Below are 19,536 nucleotides of genomic sequence, written 5' to 3'. Positions count from 1 at the left end.
AGCTAACATTAGCTAGCTAGCTAACAGTACACTTTAACTTGAAATGAAACCACTTTCTAATTTCAAAATTAGAAACGTGTAATATCTGAAAATGTAGCTAGCTAGACTATCATGCACTTCTTCCATTAAAAATGATGGAGGCCACTGTGTTCTTGGGGACCTTCAATGCTGTAGAAATGTTTTGGTACCCTTCCCCAGATCTGTGCCTCGATACAATCCTGCTCTACAGACAATTCCTTCGACCTCATGGCTTGGTTTTTGCTTTGACATGCACTGTCAACTGTGGGACCTTATATAGACAGGTGTGTGCCTTTCCAAATCATGTCCAATCAATTAAATTTACCACAGGTGGACTCCAATCAAGTTGTAGAAACATCTCAAGGATGGTCAATGGAAACAGGATGCACCTGAGCTCAATTTCAAGTCTCATAGCAAAGGGTCTGAATACTTATGTAAATAAGGTATTTCTGTTTTTTATTTTTAATACATTTGCAAAAAAATCTAAAAACCAGTTTTTGCTTTGTCATTATGGGGTATTGTGTGTAGATTGATGAGGAAAAATATATATTTTATCCATTTTAGAATAAGGCTGTAACGTAACAAAATGTGGAAAAGTGAAGGGGTCTGAATACTTTCCGAATGCACTGTATATTGTATTATATTGTGTTGTGTTGTGTTGTGTTATATTGTGCTATATTGTGTTGTATTATATTGTATTATATTGTGTTATATTGTATTGTATAAACTGGGTGGTTGGCAGACAGATGTGGTATACCACGGGTATGACAAAACATTTATTTTTCCTGTTCTAATTACGTTGGTAATCAGTTTATAATAGCAATAAGGCACCTCGGGGGTTTGTGATATATGGACAATATACCTCGGCTAAGGGCTGTGTCCAGGCACTCCGCGTTGCGTCGTGCTTAAGAACAGCCCTTAGCCGTGGTATATTGAACATATACCGCACCCCCTCTGACCTTATTGCCTAAATATTGTATTGTGTTATGTTGCTTTGCCCCAGGCTGAAACAGTGTCTGTATGAAGGTGATTTTCCAAATGGATGGGTCCTCTCTAAGCCTGAGGATTTAGTGGCGTTTCACTCCAATGAGTCCATAGTGTCTGGTTACACATGAACAGGGCTGACAGACAGGGCTTCAGTTAGTCTTAATAAATCACAGAGGAAGCTACTGTATCTACTAGACTGGATCTGGCATTTAGACAGAAACCCATCCACACGGATTATCACTTAACTCTCTCTCATTCTTCCTACTCTCTTTCATGATACAAAATAAAGGATTCATGCATTCTGTAATCTTCTAATCCTTCCTCTCTCTCTCCCTCTCCCTCTCTCTGTCAGGTATGCCTGTGGTCGTCAGCGCGTCTCCGGACAGGTAACCAGGTGTGTCGCCATTGCCATGGCAACGCCAGAGCTGCGGCTGTTGCCTGTCATCATGGTTACTGTCGTCCTGGTGGCGTTGTCGGCTGCAGATGACCACGAGTGGCACTTTAACCCAGGTGAGAGGTCAGGTGTCAGACAGGAAGTGGCTGCTTAAGATCAAGGTCAAATCAGATCCCCAGAATATGATTGGTTAATTGTTTCCAGGTCGTTATTGTTAAAGCGAATGAGTTCTCAATAACCTACCTAGTTAAAGCCAAGGTAGATAGTAGACAGACTAGGGATTGATGATCATTGACCAATCTGCCAGGTTTAATGCAATTTGAGTCACAACAAGGGAAAAAACTATAATCAGAACAGAAATGTGTTTTACCTTCCATTCAAGATCTCACAGACACCCCCTCTAAGAAATGTCAGACAATTCCATCCCCGCCTCACCCATTGCCCTATCCTCCTCCTCCACCCCTCCATTCCGTGCCCTCTCTGCCTCTCTCTCGTCTACATTCTCCTCACATTCTTGGATGTGTGCCTTAAGTCTGTCCATCAGCTATCAGCAGGTCCGTGTCTCCTAGGCAGCCATGTGTAACAGGAGAGAGATGGTAGCAGGGAAATAGAGCCTCGGGTATTCAACCTCACTAATGTACAGGCCGCTCATCAACCTGTCAATCATACAAACAGAGAGAGGGGAGGGAGGGAGGGAGCAAGGGAGGGAGGGAGGGAGGGAGGGAGCAAGGGAGGGAGGGAGGGAGGGAGGGAGGGAGCGAGGGAGGGAGCGAGGGAGGGAGCGAGGGAGGGGAGGAGAGGGATAGAGAGAGTAGAGAAAATTAAACTCAACAAGGTGAAACCAGAGCTGCCGTTTTCTGTCACCTCCAGGGTAGAAGCAGACAATGAATTATCTGACTCCCACACACACACATGCACACACACATGCACACACACACACATGCATGCACACGTTTGTGTCATCTGATTTGATCCATATGGTTATTATTTCCACACCGTTGCTGTGGTGATGCTACAACAAGTCTTTTATAGGAGGAAATAGCCCATTAGTACCGGGATTATCAACTGATATGAAGAGTGAATAAAAGAAGGGAAACACCCACCATGTGTGTGAAAGGGGTAGAAAGAGAGGGAGAAAGAGAGATGGAGCATGGGAAGAAAGCCAATGGAGACAGAGATAGGGCAATGACAGAGAGATGAGTAAAAAGAGAGATGGAGAGGCCTAGAGAGAGAGAGTTTTATTGGCAGCTTGGTAGTGATGTAATGAAACAGGCCTGTCCGTGTAGGGGGTAGATGTGTGTGTCTGTGTGTCTGTGTGTCTGTGTGTCTCAGAGGGTTTATCTTCCAACCCCACATTCCTATCCACTGACTCACTGACAGCATATGAGTTAGAACTTCCCCCCTTATCATCCCCCAGTACCCCCCATAGCACTGACAGCATCAGTTATCCACACACCCATATCAATGACAGCATAAATTATCCACCCAAAGCAAAGTATCCATATCAATGACAATAACTGAGTTAAATCCCCCCCCCCACTAGCACCACCCCATTATCGCCCTTCATTTTCCATCACATCACCATCACCACCCCTACACACACCCCAGTTAGTAGCACCATCCTGTCTCCCCCCACACCCCCTTCCTTTCATATCAGCTGGCCCACCACCACCACTCACTGTGACATAAGACTGGTTCTCTGCCCTCCATTTGGTCATGTCTGGCCCTGCAGTGAAGTCATGGCAGATAGCTAAGTGATACTGCCTGGTTGATATATGCCTGTAGGACTGTTGTCTGGGCTGATATTTGAACTGGGCAGAGCAGAGCTGTCCATTTAATCGGTTAACTGTTTATCTTATGTCCTCCTCTTCCCCTCTTTCAGTATCCCCTCCACTTCCACCTTCTCCTCTTCTTTCTTCTCCTCCTCCCTCCCCTCCTTCCTCTCCTCCTCCCTCCCCTCCTTCCCCTCCTCCCTCCCCTCCTTCCCCTCCTCCTGCCCCTCCTTCCCCTCCTCCTGCCCCTCCTTCTCCTCCTCCCTCCCCTCCTTCCCCTCCTCCTGCCCCTCCTTCCCCTCCTCCTGCCCCTCCTCCTGTATGAACCCCTACAAAAATGTCCATTAATTATAATCCACACAATAATTCATATTTCCTGTTGCTGCAGGATTATTTTCCTGCTGTGAGAAACAGGTCAAATGAAGATCCTACATCTGTACATGTAGCTATCATGCTACTCCTGGACATACTAATGTATGATAGTAGAATGCTCTATTCTGTCCTCTACTCTCTGTATGACAGGCATGATGAATTATGTTATGTAGTCTCTGTCTCATTCTTGTCCCTCCCCCCTCTCTCTCTGTCTGTGTCTCCCTTTCTCACACACACAAAAACACAAACACACACACACACACACACGCACGGCCGCACACACATCCATGCAGCTCAGTGTCGTTATGCCCTTGGTATGGAGGATGGCACCATCCCTGACTCTGACATCACGGCTTCCAGTGCCTGGTCAGACTCTACTGAGGCCAAACACGGCAGGTACATATGTCGGTGTGTGTGTGTGTGTGTGTGTGTGTGTGCGTGCCTGCCTGCATGTGTGTGTGTTTGTGTGAATGGCTGCATACCTTCCAAAGGGAAAAAGCCCAGCAGCTGGCCTGAATAGCTCTGTGTCAGCTGTTATGGTAGCTTATCTCTGTGGAGGAGAAGTGTTTCTGTTTTCCATGATTCTAAGACTCTGCGACCTTTGACATATGTGGGTCCTTTGTACCTCAATGCTTTACTGTGGAGAGTGCAAATAGAGTATTCAAAATGTGTTTGCATGTGTGTGTGTGCATGCCTGTGTGTGTGTGTGTGTGTGCAATTACATTATCTCTATTCATGTCTGGTTCTGGGTCTGTATCTCTCTACCGTTGACTATGTCTGTTGTCTGTTGTCACCCTGTTTAAATCACATAGCAGAAGACTATTAGATTACAATACAAGGCTGTGACCAGCATGTCGCTTTATAGCACATTAGGTAATGACATTACATTACCAGCCTATCTGTTAAAAAGGCAGATTCACATGGCCTATTACTAGACATCCACAGAGTGTGTGTGTGTGTGTGTGTGTGTGTGTGTGTGTGTGTGTGTGTGTGTGTGTGTGTGTGTGTGTGTGTGTGTGTGTTTGTGTGTGTGTGCTTCAGATTCCATGTCTCTCCTAGCCTGCCTTGTCTGGGCTGGGTCTGCTGGCTGACTGTCAGTCCATGTAGAGGTGATTAAAGAGACACCAGAGACAGATAGAGAGAGAGAGAGAGAGAGAGAGAGGGAGAGAGAGAGAGAGAGAGAGAGATGGTGGGGAGAGAGATATAGAGACACAGAAGGATGGGGTGGAAAGAGAGGGGATGGGGGGATAGAGAGAGAAGTAGAGAGGGTGATGGGGGAGAGGATGGGGGGAGAAAAAGAAGAGAGAGGGAGTGGAGAGATAGTAAGAAGGATGGGAGGAAAGAGAGGGGATGGGGGATAGAGAGAGAGAGAGAAGTAGAGAGGGTGATGGGGGAGAGGATGGGGGGAGAAAAAGAAGAGAGAGGGAGGGGAGAGATAGTAAGAAGGATGGGAGGAAAGAGAGGGGATGGGGGATAGGGAGAGAGAGAGAGAAGTAGAGAGGGTGATGGGGAGAGGATGGGGGGAGAAAAAGAAGAGAGAGGGAGGGGAGAGATAGTAAGAAGGATGGTAGGAGAGTGGAGAAAGAGATAGGGGAATAGAGAGAGAGCGGGAAGGAGGGATCGTGGAGAGAAGTAGGGAAAAATGTGCACCACTGTGATGGAGAGAGGAGGGGGAGATATACAGAGGGATGGAGGGAGGAGGACTGGTGTGTGGTTTTAGGGAGGTGCTCATTGATATAGTCCCAAAGCAGCTGGTGACAGCATGTTAGATGGAGGGAAGGAGAGAGGGAGGAAGGGATAGAGGACTTGGCTGGTCTGAGAGTGAGAAAGAGAGAGAGGGAATAGAGAGTGATGAAGGGAAGAGAAGGGGAAGAAGGGAATGGATAGAGAGAGGGGGGATAGAGGACTTGGATAGTTTTTCTCATTTTGTGATCTTTCATATTAATCATTTTGGCTGATGCAGAGGCCTGGTCTGTCTCTCTCTCTCCCTTTCTTCATCCATCCCTCCCTCCCTCCCTCTCTGACGTACTGTATGATGCAGTGAGGCCTGGCCTGGCTCTATCTCCCTCCCTCCCGCCTTCTCTCTATCTCCCCCTTCCCTCCCTCTGTCAGTGTCAGTGACCTAGTGTTCTGAATGGTAGATTGTGGTGTGCCTAGTCTCGGTTGCCTCAGTGGGATCACTGTAGTAAAAATTTATTAGCATTCGATTCAACACTGTTGACAGGAAGAAATGTGTCTTGGTGTTAGGGCTGGTCTTTACGTGGTCCAAGTTTGGTTTGCTTTATGTGGTCCAGTTCTCAGTGTGAATTGATCCTGATGCCAGCGACTAAGTGGTTTTACTGTGGTATTTTTGTGGTGATAGAAATGGTGGTCTCTGCAATATGTATTTGTGGTTGGGATAGTTTGGATGATAAAGTTCTATTCTATCCAAAATGATCTCATTATGGAATCCATAAATTCATAATTCAATAACCCCCTCTCTCTCTCTCCTTCTCTCTCTCTCTCTCTCTCTCTCTCTCTCTCTCTCTCTCTCTCTCTCTCTCTCTCTCTCTCTCTCTCTCTCTCTCTCTCTCTCTCTCTCTCTCTCTCTCTCTCTCTCTCTCTCTCTCTCTCTCTCTCTCTCTCTCTCTCCTTCTCTCTCTCTCTCTCTCTCTCTCTCTCTCTCTCTCTCTCTCTCTCTCTCTCTCTCTCTCTCTCTCTCTCTCTCTCTCTCTCTCTCTCCTCTCTCTCTCTCTCTCTCCTCTCTCTCTCTCTCTCTCTCTCTCTCTCTCTCTCTCTCTCTCTCTCCTTCTCTCTCTCTCTCTCTCTCTCTCTCTCTCTCTCTCTCTCTCTCCTTCTCTCTCTCTCTCTCTCCTTCTCTCCCTCTTTCTCTCTCTCTCTCCCAGGTTGAGTACAGGAGAGGGGGATGGTGCATGGTGTCCTGCAGGAGCAGTGTTCCCCAGTGCTTCAGAGTACATCCAGGTAAGACAGATAGAACACAGGCCTACTCCATGGGCTACAACCACATACTGTATGTGTAGGATTCTCTGTTTCCATTGGCTAGAGGTGCATTCATCCTGCCTATACTCAAATTTCATTGGGTTAGAGTTTGTGTTTTATTTAATCGAGGTAGAAGTTCCCTAGCTTCCCTGTGATGGAGGTAGAGGGTTAGGATGGGTTGAGGGTCAGAGCACTACATTAAAACGGACCTTAGATCAGTGACTAGAGACATCTTGTTCTCTCTCTTCCAGGTGGACCTGCGCTCGCTGCACTTCCTGGCTCTGGTCGGTACCCAGGGTCGCCATGCCGACGGGCACGGCCAGGAGTTTGCCCGCAGCTACCGGCTCCGTTACTCCCGAGACGGACGCACCTGGATCACCTGGAAGGACCGCTGGGGGCAGGAGGTAAAGAGAAGTGTCTGTGTCTTTTATCTATCTAATGTATCTCTCTCCCCTTGGCTCTGCTTCTCTATGACTCATTCCATTATTTGTGTCTTATACCAACCTTTTATACAGCCACCCACTCACAACATCCTTGAATCTCACTAGTTTCCTAAAGCCCTTTTATTTATCATTCATTCACTATAATTTCTGTATTCCATCATGTCCGTGTTACTTTTTCACATCTAAATGCTGAATTATGCTATTCATGGTTATTCAGTGGGTCTTCATACTACTCTTGACTGTCTCTCCCCCCTCACCTCCCCAGGTGGTGTCTGGGAATGAGAACACCTATGATGTGGTTCTGAAGGACCTGGGTCCACCCATTGTTGCCCGCTATGTCCGCTTCTACCCCCTGGCAGACCGGGTCATGAGCGTCTGTCTACGAGTGGAGCTCTATGGCTGTCTGTGGAACGGTGAGTCACACTGTGTGTGTGGTGTGTGTGTGTGGTGGGTGTGTGTGTGCGTCCGAGCGTGTGTTCGTGTGCGTGAAAGAGAAACAATAATGAGAGGGAGTGAGGATGCATAAATGGATGTGTGGAAGACTATGTCCTTGTCCTTAGGTGGACCCACGGGGGGGGAGGGTGTTCTGAACTCTAGAAACAGACAGACAGACAGAGACATTCACAAGAAGACCTTGGAGGATCATATGACATCACACTGTAGCTTCTCAGACACCTAGTGGGATGGTCCACGAGAACATTACCTTGAATTACTTTACTGTCTGTGTGTCTGTCTGTTTGATAGTTGGGAAGCGTGTGTGGAGGGGTTGTGTGTGGGTGGGGGTGTGGGTTTAGCGCAGATTAATTAATACACTCTTAGAAAAAAAGGTTCTGGATAAACCAAAAAGGGTTGTACAGTGGCTTGTGAATGTATTCACCCCCCTTGGCATTTTTCCTATTTTGTTGCCTTACAACCTGGAATTAAAATAGATTTTTTGGGGGTTTGTATCATTTGATTTACACAACATGCCTTCCACTTTGAAGATGCAAAATATTTTTTATTGTGAAACAAACAAGAAATAAGACAAAAAAAACAGGAAACTTGAGCATGCATAACTATTCACCCCCCCCCCCCAAAGTCAATACTTTGTATAGCCACCTTTTGCAGAAATTACAGCTGCAAGTCTCTTGGGGTATGTCTCTATAAGCTTGGCACATCTTGCCACTGGGATTTTTGCCCATTCTTCAAGGCAAAATTGCTCCAGGTCCTTCAAGTGGGATGGGTCCCGCTGGTGTACAGCAATCTTTAAGTCATACCACAGATTCTCAATTGGATTGAGGTCTGGGCTTTGACTAGGCCATTCCAAGACATTTAAATGTTTCCCTCAAGTGTTGATTTAGCAGTATGCTTAGGGTCATTGTCCTGCTGGAAGGTGAACCTCCGTCCCAGTCTCAAATCTCTGGAAGACTGAAACATGTTTCCCTCACGAATTTCCCTGTATTTAGCGCCATCCATCATTCCTTCAATTCTGACTAGTTTCCCAGTCCCTGCCGATGAAAAACATCCCAACAGCATGATGCTGCCACCACCATGATGCTGCCATCAAGCAAGCACATATTTCTGCAGATATGGTAATAGGGTTCACTCACCATGACCGTTAATTTACTGTCTGGTTTGGCCTGAGATGAAACGATCCAGTTTTACCACAGATAAGAGACACTACAGCACAGAGGATGATAGATGGTGTGTTCCATGCTCACAGAGCACCAGTGAATAATGCTGTATTTATGGGTGGCTCACGTCTCCTCTCTCTCCTCCTCCCTTCACACAATGGCTGGCTGACTGGCTGTAAATCCAGTCTAGTGCTGAGCCTTAATGCCTGGGATCATTGCATCTGTATGCATCCCAAATGGCACTAGCTATTCCCTGAACAGGGCTCTGGTCAAAAGTAGTGCACTATATAGGGAATAGGGTGTCATTTAAGACACAACCTCTGTGTGTCTCTCTCTGGGGATAGATTGACTATCTTCCTGGAATCATTATAGTATATTAGAGAGGGTACTGTCTCTGTCTCTGTAACCACTAACACTAGAACATGCAGATTCCACAGAAATGGCATGCAGAGATTTCTCAGCACACATTCCGTTCAATCATCTCATTTTACATTGTGGCGGGGGAACGGGTATGCTATGTGGTTGGTTTATTGTGCAAGACCCCAATGGGACTGAGCCCATGTCCCCCACACACACTGATGCACATGTACAGACACGCACCCACACACACACACACACAAAAACACACACACACGCACACACTCCCTCCCTCTGTAAAAGCTGTGTTTATTATGGATGTGAGCACTGAAGGTAAAGGGGCTAGTTACAGTGAGTGACGTCAGGCCTGTGCTAGGAGAACATGCTGATTAGCCATACAGGCTGGCTGGGGGGAGAGAGAGTCTAATGTTTCACTGACTAATGTTCTATAGAGCTGGTCTGGTCTGGAGAGATTTCTGCTGTCTGTGTGTTTCTCCATCTCCTGAACACAGGCTTAACCAATGTGTGTAGGTGAACAGGCGATGGTAAAGATGATGTATATTGTATCTTATTAAAGTGTATATTATTAATGTAGTCTCTCTCTATATACCTCCACTCCCCCCTCTCTCTCTCCCTCTCTCTCTCTCTTTCTTTATTTCTGTCTCTCTCTCTCTCTCTCTCTCTCTCTCTCTCTCTCTCTCTCTCTCTCTCTCTCTCTCTCTCTCTCTCTGTGTCTCTCTCTCTCTCTGTCTCTCTCTCAGATGGCCTGTTGGTGTACACAGCTCCAGTGGGTCATGTGATGCACCTGTCAGGCTCACCTGTGTACCTCAACGATTCCACCTACGATGGCAGCATAGAGGCAGGGTAAGCATCTCTCTCTCTCAGCTCTGTGGGTATTGGCTGGCTACTTGAGACTGGTCTGGTTCATCCTCTGTTGGCTTTAGTTGGGTCCCACACAAATGCAACTTTTCCCCAGGTTGTCACTGTAAAAGAGAATGTGTTCTCAGTCAACATACAGTGGCTTGCGAAAGTATTCACCCCCCTTGGCATTTTTCCTATTTTGTTGCCTTACAACCTGGAATTAAAATGGATTTTGTTGGGGGTTTGTATCATTTGATTTACACAACATGCCTACCACTTTGAAGATGCAAAATAAAAATGTTTGTGAAACAAACAAGAAATAAGACAAAAAAACAGGAAACTTGAGCATGCATAACTATTCACCCCCCAAAGTCAATACTTTGTAGAGCCACCTTTTGCAGCAATTACAGCTGCAAGTCTCTTGGGGTATGTCTCTATAAGCTTGGCACGTCTAGCCACTGGGATTTGTGCCCATTCTTCAAGGCAAAACTGCTCCAGCTCCTTCAAGTTGGATGGGTTCCACTGGTGTACAGCAATCTTTAAGTCATACCACATATTCTCAATTGGATTGAGGTCTGGGCTTTGACTAGGCCATTCCAAGACATTTAAATGTTTCCCCTTAAACCACTAGAGTGTTGCTTTAGCAGTATGCTTAGGGTCATTGTGTATGCTTAGGGTCATTGTCCTGCTGGAGGGCAAACCTCCGTCCCAGTCTCAAATCTCTGGAAGACTGAAACAGGTTTCCCTCAAGAATTTCCCTGTATTTAGCGCCATCCATCATTCCTTCAATTCTGATGAGTTTCCCAGTCCCTGCCGATGAAAAACATCCCCACAGCATGATGCTGCCACCACCATGCTTAACTGTGGGGATGGTGTTCTCGGGGTGATGAGAGGTGTTGGGTTTGCGCCAGACATAGCGTTTTCCTTGATGGCCAAAAAGCAAAATGTTAGTCTTATCTGACCAGAGTACCTTCTTCCATATGTTTGGGGAGTCTCCCACATGGCTTTTGGCGAACACCAAACGTGTTTGCTTATTTTTTTCTGGCCACTCTTCCGTAAAGCCCAGCTCTGTGGAGTGTACAGCTTAAAGTGGTCCTATGGACAGATACTCCAATCTCCGCTGTGGAGCTTTGCAGCTCCTTCAGAGTTATCTTTGGTCTCTTTGTTGCCTCTCTGATTAATGCCCTCCTTGCCTGGTCCGTGAGTTTTGGTGGGCAGCCCTCTCTTGGCAGGTTTGTTGTGGTGCCATATTAATTCAATTTTTTTATAATGGATTTAATGGTGCTCCGTGGGATGGTCAAAGTTTTTGATATTTTTTTATAACCCAACCCTGATCTGTACTTCTTCACAACTTTGTCCCTGACCTGTTTGGAGAGCTCCTTGGTCTTCATGGTGCCGCTTGCTTGGTGGTGCCCCTTGCTTACTGGTGTTGCAGACTCTGGGGCCTTTCAGAACAGGTGTAAATATACTGAGATCATGTGACAGATCTTGTGACACTTAGATTGCACACAGGTGGACTTTATTTAACTAATTATGTGACTTATTTAGGGGTTTCATAGCAAAGGGGGTGAATACATACAGTGGGAAGAACAAGTATTTGATACACTGCCGATTTTGCAGGTTTTCCTACTTTCAAAGCATGTAGAGGTCTGTAATTTTTATCATAGGTACACTTCAACTGTGAGAGACGGAATGTAAAACAAAAATCCAGAAAATCACATTGTATGATTTTTAAGTAATTACTTTGCATTTTATTGCATGACATAAGTATTTGATCACCTACCAACCAGTAAGAATTCCGGCTCTCACAGACCTGTTAGTTTTTCTTTAAGAAGCCCTCCTTTTCTCCACTCATTACCTGTATTAACTGCACCTATTTGAACTCGTTACCTGTATAAAAGACACCTGTCCACACACTCAATCAAACAGACTCCAACCTCTCCACAATGGCCAAGACCAGAGAGCTGTGTAAGGACATCAGGGATAAAACTGTAGACCTGCACAAGGCTGGGATGGGCTACAGGACAATAGGCAAGCAGCTTGGTGAGAAGGCAACAACTGTTGGCGCAATTATTAGAAAATGGAAGAAGTTCAAGATGACGGTCAATCACCCTCGGTCTGGGGCTCCATGCAAGATCTCACCTCGTGGGGCATCAATGATCATGAGGAAGGTGAGGGATCAACCCTGAACTACACGGCAGGACCTGGTTAATGACCTGAAGAGAGCTGGGACCACAGTCTCAAAGAAAACCATTAGTAACACACTACGCCGTCATGGATTAAAATCCTGCAGCGCACGCAAGGTCCCCCTGCTCAAGCCAGCGCATGTCCAGGCTGTCTGAAGTTTGCCAATGACCATCAGGATGATCCAGAGGAGGAATGGGAGAAGGTCATGTGGTCTGATGAGACAAAAATATAGCTTTTTGGTCTAAACTCCACTCGCCGTGTTTGGAGGAAGAAGAAGGATGAGTACAACCCCAAGAACACCATCCCAACCGTGAAGCATGGAGGTGGAAACATCATTCTTTGGGGATGCTTTTCTGCAAAGGGGACAGGACGACTGCACCGTATTGAGGGGAGGATGGATGGGGCCATGTATCGCGAGATCTTGGCCAACAACCTCCTTCCCTCAGTAAGAGCATTGAAGATGGGTCGTGGCTGGGTCTTCCAGCATGACAACGACCCGAAACACACAGCCAGGGCAACTAAGGAGTGGCTCTGTAAGAAGCATCTCAAGGTCCTGGAGTGGCCTAACCAGTCTCCAGACCTGAACCCAATAGAAAGTCTTTGGAGGGAGCTGAAAGTCCGTATTGCCCAGCGACAGCCCCGAAACCTGAAGGATCTGGAAAAGGTCTGTATGGAGGAGTGGGCCAAAATCCCTGCTGCAGTGTGTGCAAACCTGGTCAAGACCTACAGGAAACGTATGATCTCTGTAATTGCAAACAAAGGTTTCTGTACCAAATATTAAGTTCTGCTTTTCTGATGTATCAAATACTTATGTCATGCAATAGAATGCAAATGAATTACTTAAAAATCATACAATGTGATTTTCTGGATTTTTGTTTTAGATTCCGTCTCTCACAGTTGAAAAATTACAGACCTCTACATGCTTTGTAAGTAGGAAAACCTGCAAAATCGGCAGTGTATCAAATACTTGTTCTCCCCACTGTATGCACGCACCAGTTTTCCGTTATTTATTTTTTAGAATTTTTTGAAACAAGTTATCTTTTTCATTTCACTTCATCAATTTTGACTATTTTGTGTATGTCCATTACATGAATCCAAATAAAAATCAATTTAAATTACAGGTTGTAATGCAACAAAATAGGAAAAACGCCAAGGGGGATGAATACTTTTGCCAACTTTTATCCCATCTGTTAGTAGTGAACAGGGCCTCAGTGAGCCGCAGTCAGCCAAATGACTTTAGTCTGTCATACACACACACACGAAACAACTCCTCTACCCAATGTTTATTTTCTCTGTCCACCTAATCAAATAAGAATTAAATGATCTGGAATCAGACTTTATTTGCTAAGGGAGTTGTACTTGTTGTCCTGTTTCCGGACTGTATTGTCCAGGGATGGGGGGGGAGTAGGGAGGTTATATTCCCATATGCCTTTTTAATGGGGCAGAAGTGTTTTTGTAGCGGGTGAGCTAACGGTTTTGACGCAACCCAGACCTATATACAGCAGATGTGTGTGTGAGAAAGCTGAGACATAGGGGTGTGTGTGTGCGTGTGTGTGTGCGTGTGCGTTCACTTGTGTGTATGTCTGCATGTGGGTGTGTGCATGTTTCTGCGTGTCACATGTACAATGTATGACTGTGTATGCCTTGGCATGTGTACAGTATACCGTATGTATAACTGTGTAATAATGTGTGTGTGTACTGTATGTATGTGTATAAGGGTTCAGTTTGGAGGCCTGGGCCAGCTGGTTGACGGTGTGTTAGGAGGGGATGACTTCACAGAGACCAAGGAGCTGAGGGTGTGGCCGGGGTATGACTACCTGGGCTGGAGCAGAGAGGCTCTGGGGCAGGGCAGCGTTGACATCGAGTTCCACTTCGAAAAGACACGCAGCTTCCACACCATGCAGGTAAGAGGACGTGTGTGTGTGAGGGGAGGGAGGATGTGTGTGAGTGTGTGCCCCTTATGTCTACGTGTGTCTCTGTCTGTCTTTGTTTAAGTCCAAAAGTCCCCCCCAAAAAAATCCCTAGCTCACACAGTCCAATACATCTCTATAAAACCTTCAAATGATCCATAGCACAATAATGTTGACCAATATTTCACAACATATAATTACATACTGTTGTACCATCACTTAATATCTCTTAATCATCGTCTGACTAGCACATTTCTCTTAAATTGCCCTCTCAGTCCCACCATCCAATTAGCTTTTCATTTTCCTGTCGTTTATCATTGTTTGTCTGTAGTCTGGTCTCTGGGTGCCATTGTATGTGTGGTTTTGGTTTGATGGTTTCTTTATGATAAAATGTTGTGATGTTTAATGTCCTGTTGTTTTCTCTTCTGGAATGGAGTCAGTCTGGAATGTTGGTTAGGGCTGGGATTGGAGATTTGTCCACTATAAAAACACATATTATGAAATCAAAAATGTTTTAATGACAGTGTATTTAAAATCGCAATACACTTTAAAACAATAAAATGAAGGAGGTAAAAAAGAATAAAAGAGATGAGTGAAGAAACGTTATTGACCAGTTTGACTTTCCAGTCTACAAACGATGAGTAATCTGTTTTTTAACTTTTCAGTGTTTCTCATTAGTTCCCCTATGCTATGCCGTTAACGATGGGAATTCTTGAACTTTCCCTGAGTTTTCCCGATCCTCTCGGAATGCCGCACCTAAGCTATCTAAAACTTTCTATCGCTTTCCTAAAGCTTTCTTTTCCTTACATGTTTTCCTGTGTTTTTGTTTTTCTATATAGATCATTTCAATACCTTCTCCTATAGTCTTTCCTCAATCCTGTTCCTGATATATTCCTGATGTTTTTCCTGTGATAATCCTGTTTTTCCGGCCTTTTTTCAATGCGTTCCCTGGTCTTATCTCAGCAAACATACACCTGAAGGGAATAGCACACAGTTCACATACATAACTGCAGGAACATGAACCTGACAAGTATGTGTTCCCTAAAGGGAGATATGTTCTCTAACATGGTTCTAGGACGCACTCCCAGGAGAGGAACGTGTTCCGTTACCTATCTCTCTCTCTCTCTCTCTCTCTCTCTCTCTCTCTCTCTCTCTCTCTCTCTCTCTCTCTCTCTCTCTCTCTCTCTCTCTCTCTCTCTCTCTCTCTCTCTCTCTCTCTCTCTCTCTCTCTCTCTCTCTCTCTCTCTCTCTCTCTCTCTCTCTCTCTCTCTCTCTCTCTCTCTCTCTCTCTCTCTCTCTCTCTCTCTCTCACTCACTCACTCACTCACTCACTCACTCACTCACTCACTCACTCACTCACTCACTCACTCACTCACTCACTCACTCACTCTCTCTCTCTCTCTCTCTCATTGTTCATATAACATTCTTCCAAGAGTCTTGATGATGATCCAGGTGCTTTTTGGCAAACTTGAGTCAACTTTTTGGACGAGATGGTTCCCATTATGTCTGGTGAAAACCAAAGACTGCATTCCGCAGTAAGAACCTCATACCAACGGTCAAGCGTTATGGTGGTAGTGTGATGGTTTGTCGATGCTTTGTTGCCTCAGGACCTGGACGACTTGCCTTAATAGAACAAACCATGAATTCTGCTCTGTATCAGAGAATTCTACAGCAGAATGTCAGGTCATCCGTCTGTGAGTTGAAGCTGAAGTGCAGCTGGGTCATGCAGCAAGACAATGATCCAAAATACACAATCAAGTTTACATTAAAATGGTTAGAAAGCATCACATTGGAAGCTTTGGAATGGCCTAATCAAAGTCCAGACCTAATCCCAATTGAGATGTTGTGGCAGGACTTGAAATGAGCAGTTCATGCTGGAAAACCCACAATTGTCGCTGAGTTAAAGCAGTTCTGAATGCAAGAGTGGGCCAAAATTCCTCCACAGCGATGTGAGAGACTGATCAACAACTACAGGAAGCATTTGGTTGAAGTCATTGCAGTTAAAGGTGGCACAACCAGTTATTGAGTGTAAGGGGGCAATTACTTTTTCACACAGGGGAATTGGGTGCTGCATAACTTTGTTAATTAAATAAGTATACTTTTTTTTGTTATTTGTAAACTCAGGTTCCCTTTATCTAATATTATGTTTTGGTTGAAGATCTGATAACATTCAGTATCAATAATATGCAAAAATAGAGAAAATCAGAAAGGAGGCAAAAGTTTGGACACACCTACTCATTCAAGTTGAAAAATATATATATACAATTTTTTACATTGTACACTACCGGTCAGAAGTTTTCGAACACCTACTCATTCAAGCGTTTTTCTTTATTTTTACTATTTTCTACATTGTAGAATAATAGTGAAGACATCAAAACTATGAAATAACACATATGGAATGTAGTAACCAAAAAAGTGTTAAACAAATCAAAATATATTTTATATTTGAGATTCTTCAAATAGCCACCCTTTGCCTTGATGACAGCTTTGCACACTTGGCATTCTCTCAATCAGCTTCATGAGGTAGTCACCTGGAATGCATTTCAATTAACAGGTGTGCCTTCTTAAAAGTTAATTTGTGGAATTTCTTTCCATGTTAATGCGTTTGAGACAATCAGTTGTGTTGTGACAAGGTATGGGGGGGTATACAGAAGATAACCCTATTTGGTAAAAGACCAAGTCCATATTATGGCAAGAACAGCTGAAATAACCAAAGAGAAACGACAGTCCATCATTATTTTAAGACATGAAGGTCAGTCAATATGGAACATTTCAAGAACTTTGAACGTTTCTTCAAGCGCATTTGCAAAAAAAACATCAAGCGCTATGATGAAACTGGCTCTCTGTGATGAGGTGATGTTGAAGGAGTCAGGCGCAGGAGGGTGAATCACAGAATAACAGGCTTTATTCCGCAAATACAGAGTTACGCAGTAATGCGTCAAAAACACTCCAGTGCGCAAAACAGGCGCACTGGAAAATACAAGGCGCACTGGAAAATATCCCAGCGATACAAAATACACAGACCTCCACCGAGCTTCGCTATCCTCCACAATAAACAATCACACACAAAGACAAGGGGGCAGAGGGAACACTTATACAGGTACTGATGAGGGGATATGAACCAGGTGTGTGTAATAAATAAGACAAAACAAATGGAATGATGAGATGAGGAGCGGCAGTGGCTAGAAGGCCGGTGACGACGACCGCCGAAGCCTGCCCGAAATAGGAGAGGAGGCAACTTCGGAGGAAGTCGTGACAGTACCCCACTCCCATGACATGCAGCTCCAACAATGCGCCGACACCGGCGTCGGGGACGGCCAGGAGGACGCAGAGCAGGGTGAGCCGGATGGCGATAGTGGAAAACCCTGCAACAGGGAGGGATCGAGGATATCCCTCACCGGAACCCAGCACCGCTCCTCCGGACCGTACCCCTCCCAATCCACGGGGTACTGAAGGCCCCCCACCCGACGCCTCGAATCCAGGATGGAACGGACGGAGTACGCCAGGGCCCCCTCGATGTACAGAGGGGGCGGAGGGACCTCCCGCACCTCAGACTCCTGGAGCGGACCAGCCACCACCAGCCTGAGGAGAGACACATGGAACGAGGGGTTAATACGGTAATCTGGAGGGAGTAGTAACCTATAGGTAACCTTGTTTATTCTCCTCAGGACTTTGAACGGCCCCAAAAACCGCGGGCTCATCTTCTGGCAGTGCAGGCAGAGGGGCAGATTCCGTGTCGAGAGCCAGACATGATCACCGGGTACAAAGACCGGGGTCTCACTGCGGTGGCGGTCAGCGTTGGCCTTGTGGCGACGCACGGCGCGTTGGAGGTGGACGTGAGCAGCGTTCCACGTCTCCTCCGTGCGCCGAAACCAGTCATCCACCACAGGAGCCTCGGTCTGGCTCTGATGCCATGGTGCCAGAACCGGCTGATAACCTAAAACACATTGAAATGGCGTTAGGTTAGTGGAGGAGTGGCGGAGGGAGTTCTGCACATATTCGGCCCATGGCAAGAACACCGACCACTCCCCCGGCCGGTCCTGGCAGTAGGACCGCAGGAACCTACCCACATCCTGATTCACCCGTTCCACCTGCCCATTAGACTCGGGTGACGACGACCCCCGAAGCCTGCCCAAACAAGGAGAGGATGCAGCTTCGGAGGAAGTCGTGACACTCTCATGAGGACCGCCACAGGAATGGAAGACCCAGAGTTACCTCTGCTGCAGAGGATAAGTTCATTATAGTTACCAACCTCAGAAATTACAGCCCAAATAAATGCTTCACAGAGTTCAAGACACAGACACAACATCAACTGTTCAGAGGGGATTGTGTGAATCAGGCCTTCATGGTCGAATTGCTGCAAAGAAACCACTACTAAAGGACACCAGGGTCCAGACAGGGCTTGGTGCATCGTGGGAGGAAGGAGAGGGGAAACGTTGCGCCGAGTTCCAGACCAAACCAGGGGCGCAACGGGGAGGCAGAGAGGGGAGGTCGTCACGCCCGGAGCCGGATCCGCCTCCGAGGCTGAATGCCCACCCGGACCCTCCCCTAATGAGTCAGGTTGGTGCGGCCGGAGTACGCACCTTTGGGGGGGGGGGGTACTGTCACGCCCTGACCTGGAGAGACTGTTATTCTCTAGGTAGTTTGGTCAGGGTGTGAAAATCTATGTTTTGTAGTTCTATGTTTGGCCGGGTGTGATTCCCAATCAGAGGCAGCTGTCGCTCGTTGTCTCTGATTGGGGATCATACTTAGGCAGCCAGTTTGCCTGCCTGGGTTGTGGGATCTTGTTTGTGTTTCTGTGAGTTTGGCTTGTTTGTGTATAGCCTTCCGACGTCACGGTTCGTTGCCTTTTGTTGTTTTGTCAGTGTTTATCCAGTTTAATAAACATGTTCGCATACCACGCTGCACCTTGGTCTGACCCATCTCTCAACGATCGTGACAACCAATAAGAAGAAGAGACATGCTTGGGCCAAGAAACACGAGCAATGGACATTAGACCGGTGGAAATTTGTCCTTTGGTCTAGAGTCCAAATTGGAGATTTTTGGTTCCAACCGCTGTGTCTTTGTGAGACGCGGTGTGGGTGAACGGATGATCTCTGCATGTGTAGTTCCCATCGTGACGCATGGAGGAGGAGTTGTTATGGTGTGGGGGTGCTTGGCTGGTGACATTGTCTGTGATTTATTTTGAATTCAAGGCACACTTAACCAGCATGGCTACCACAGCATTCTGCAGCGATACGCCATCCCATCTGGTTTGGGCTTAGTGGGACTATCATTTGTTTTTCAACAGGACAATGACCCAACACACCTCCAGGCTGTGTAAGGGCTATTTGACCAAGAAGGAGAGTTATGGAGTGCTGCATCAGATGACCTGGCCTCCACAATCCCCCGACCTCAACCCAATTGAGATGGTTTGGGATGAGTCGGACGGCAGAATGAAGGAAAAGCAGCAAACAAGTGCTCAACATATGTGGGAACTCCTTCAAGACTGTTGGAAAGCATTCCAGGTGAAGCTGGTTGAGAGAATGCCAAGAGTGTGCAAAGCTGTCATCAAGGAAAAGGGTGGCTATTTGAAGAATCTCAAATATAAAATATATTTTGATTTGTTTAACACTTTTTTGGTTACTACATGATACAATGACA

General features: G+C 46.0%; 1 protein-coding gene across 4 annotated transcripts in view; it reads left to right on the top strand.

The window, feature by feature from the left end:
- LOC121543073 (epithelial discoidin domain-containing receptor 1) overlaps nt 1–19,536 on the top strand; it is a 64,741-nt gene that overhangs the window by 26,841 nt on the left and 18,364 nt on the right. For all 4 annotated transcript variants that reach the window (XM_045208695.1, XM_045208696.1, XM_045208693.1 and 1 more), the window contains exons 2-8: nt 1,358–1,515; nt 3,837–3,939; nt 6,429–6,504; nt 6,774–6,926; nt 7,231–7,378; nt 9,697–9,799; nt 13,701–13,887. In XM_045208695.1, coding sequence (XP_045064630.1) covers nt 1,416–1,515; nt 3,837–3,939; nt 6,429–6,504; nt 6,774–6,926; nt 7,231–7,378; nt 9,697–9,799; nt 13,701–13,887 — 870 coding nt within the window. In that variant the 5' untranslated portion in view covers nt 1,358–1,415. The remainder of the gene's footprint in view (nt 1–1,357; nt 1,516–3,836; nt 3,940–6,428; nt 6,505–6,773; nt 6,927–7,230; nt 7,379–9,696; nt 9,800–13,700; nt 13,888–19,536) is intronic.

Source organism: Coregonus clupeaformis, chromosome 28 (assembly GCF_020615455.1).
Source record: "Coregonus clupeaformis isolate EN_2021a chromosome 28, ASM2061545v1, whole genome shotgun sequence".
NCBI classification, from domain to species: Eukaryota; Metazoa; Chordata; class Actinopteri; order Salmoniformes; family Salmonidae; genus Coregonus; species Coregonus clupeaformis.
The sequence above is the reverse complement of the archived record's forward strand: the minus strand, read 5'-3'. Positions and strand labels throughout refer to the sequence as shown.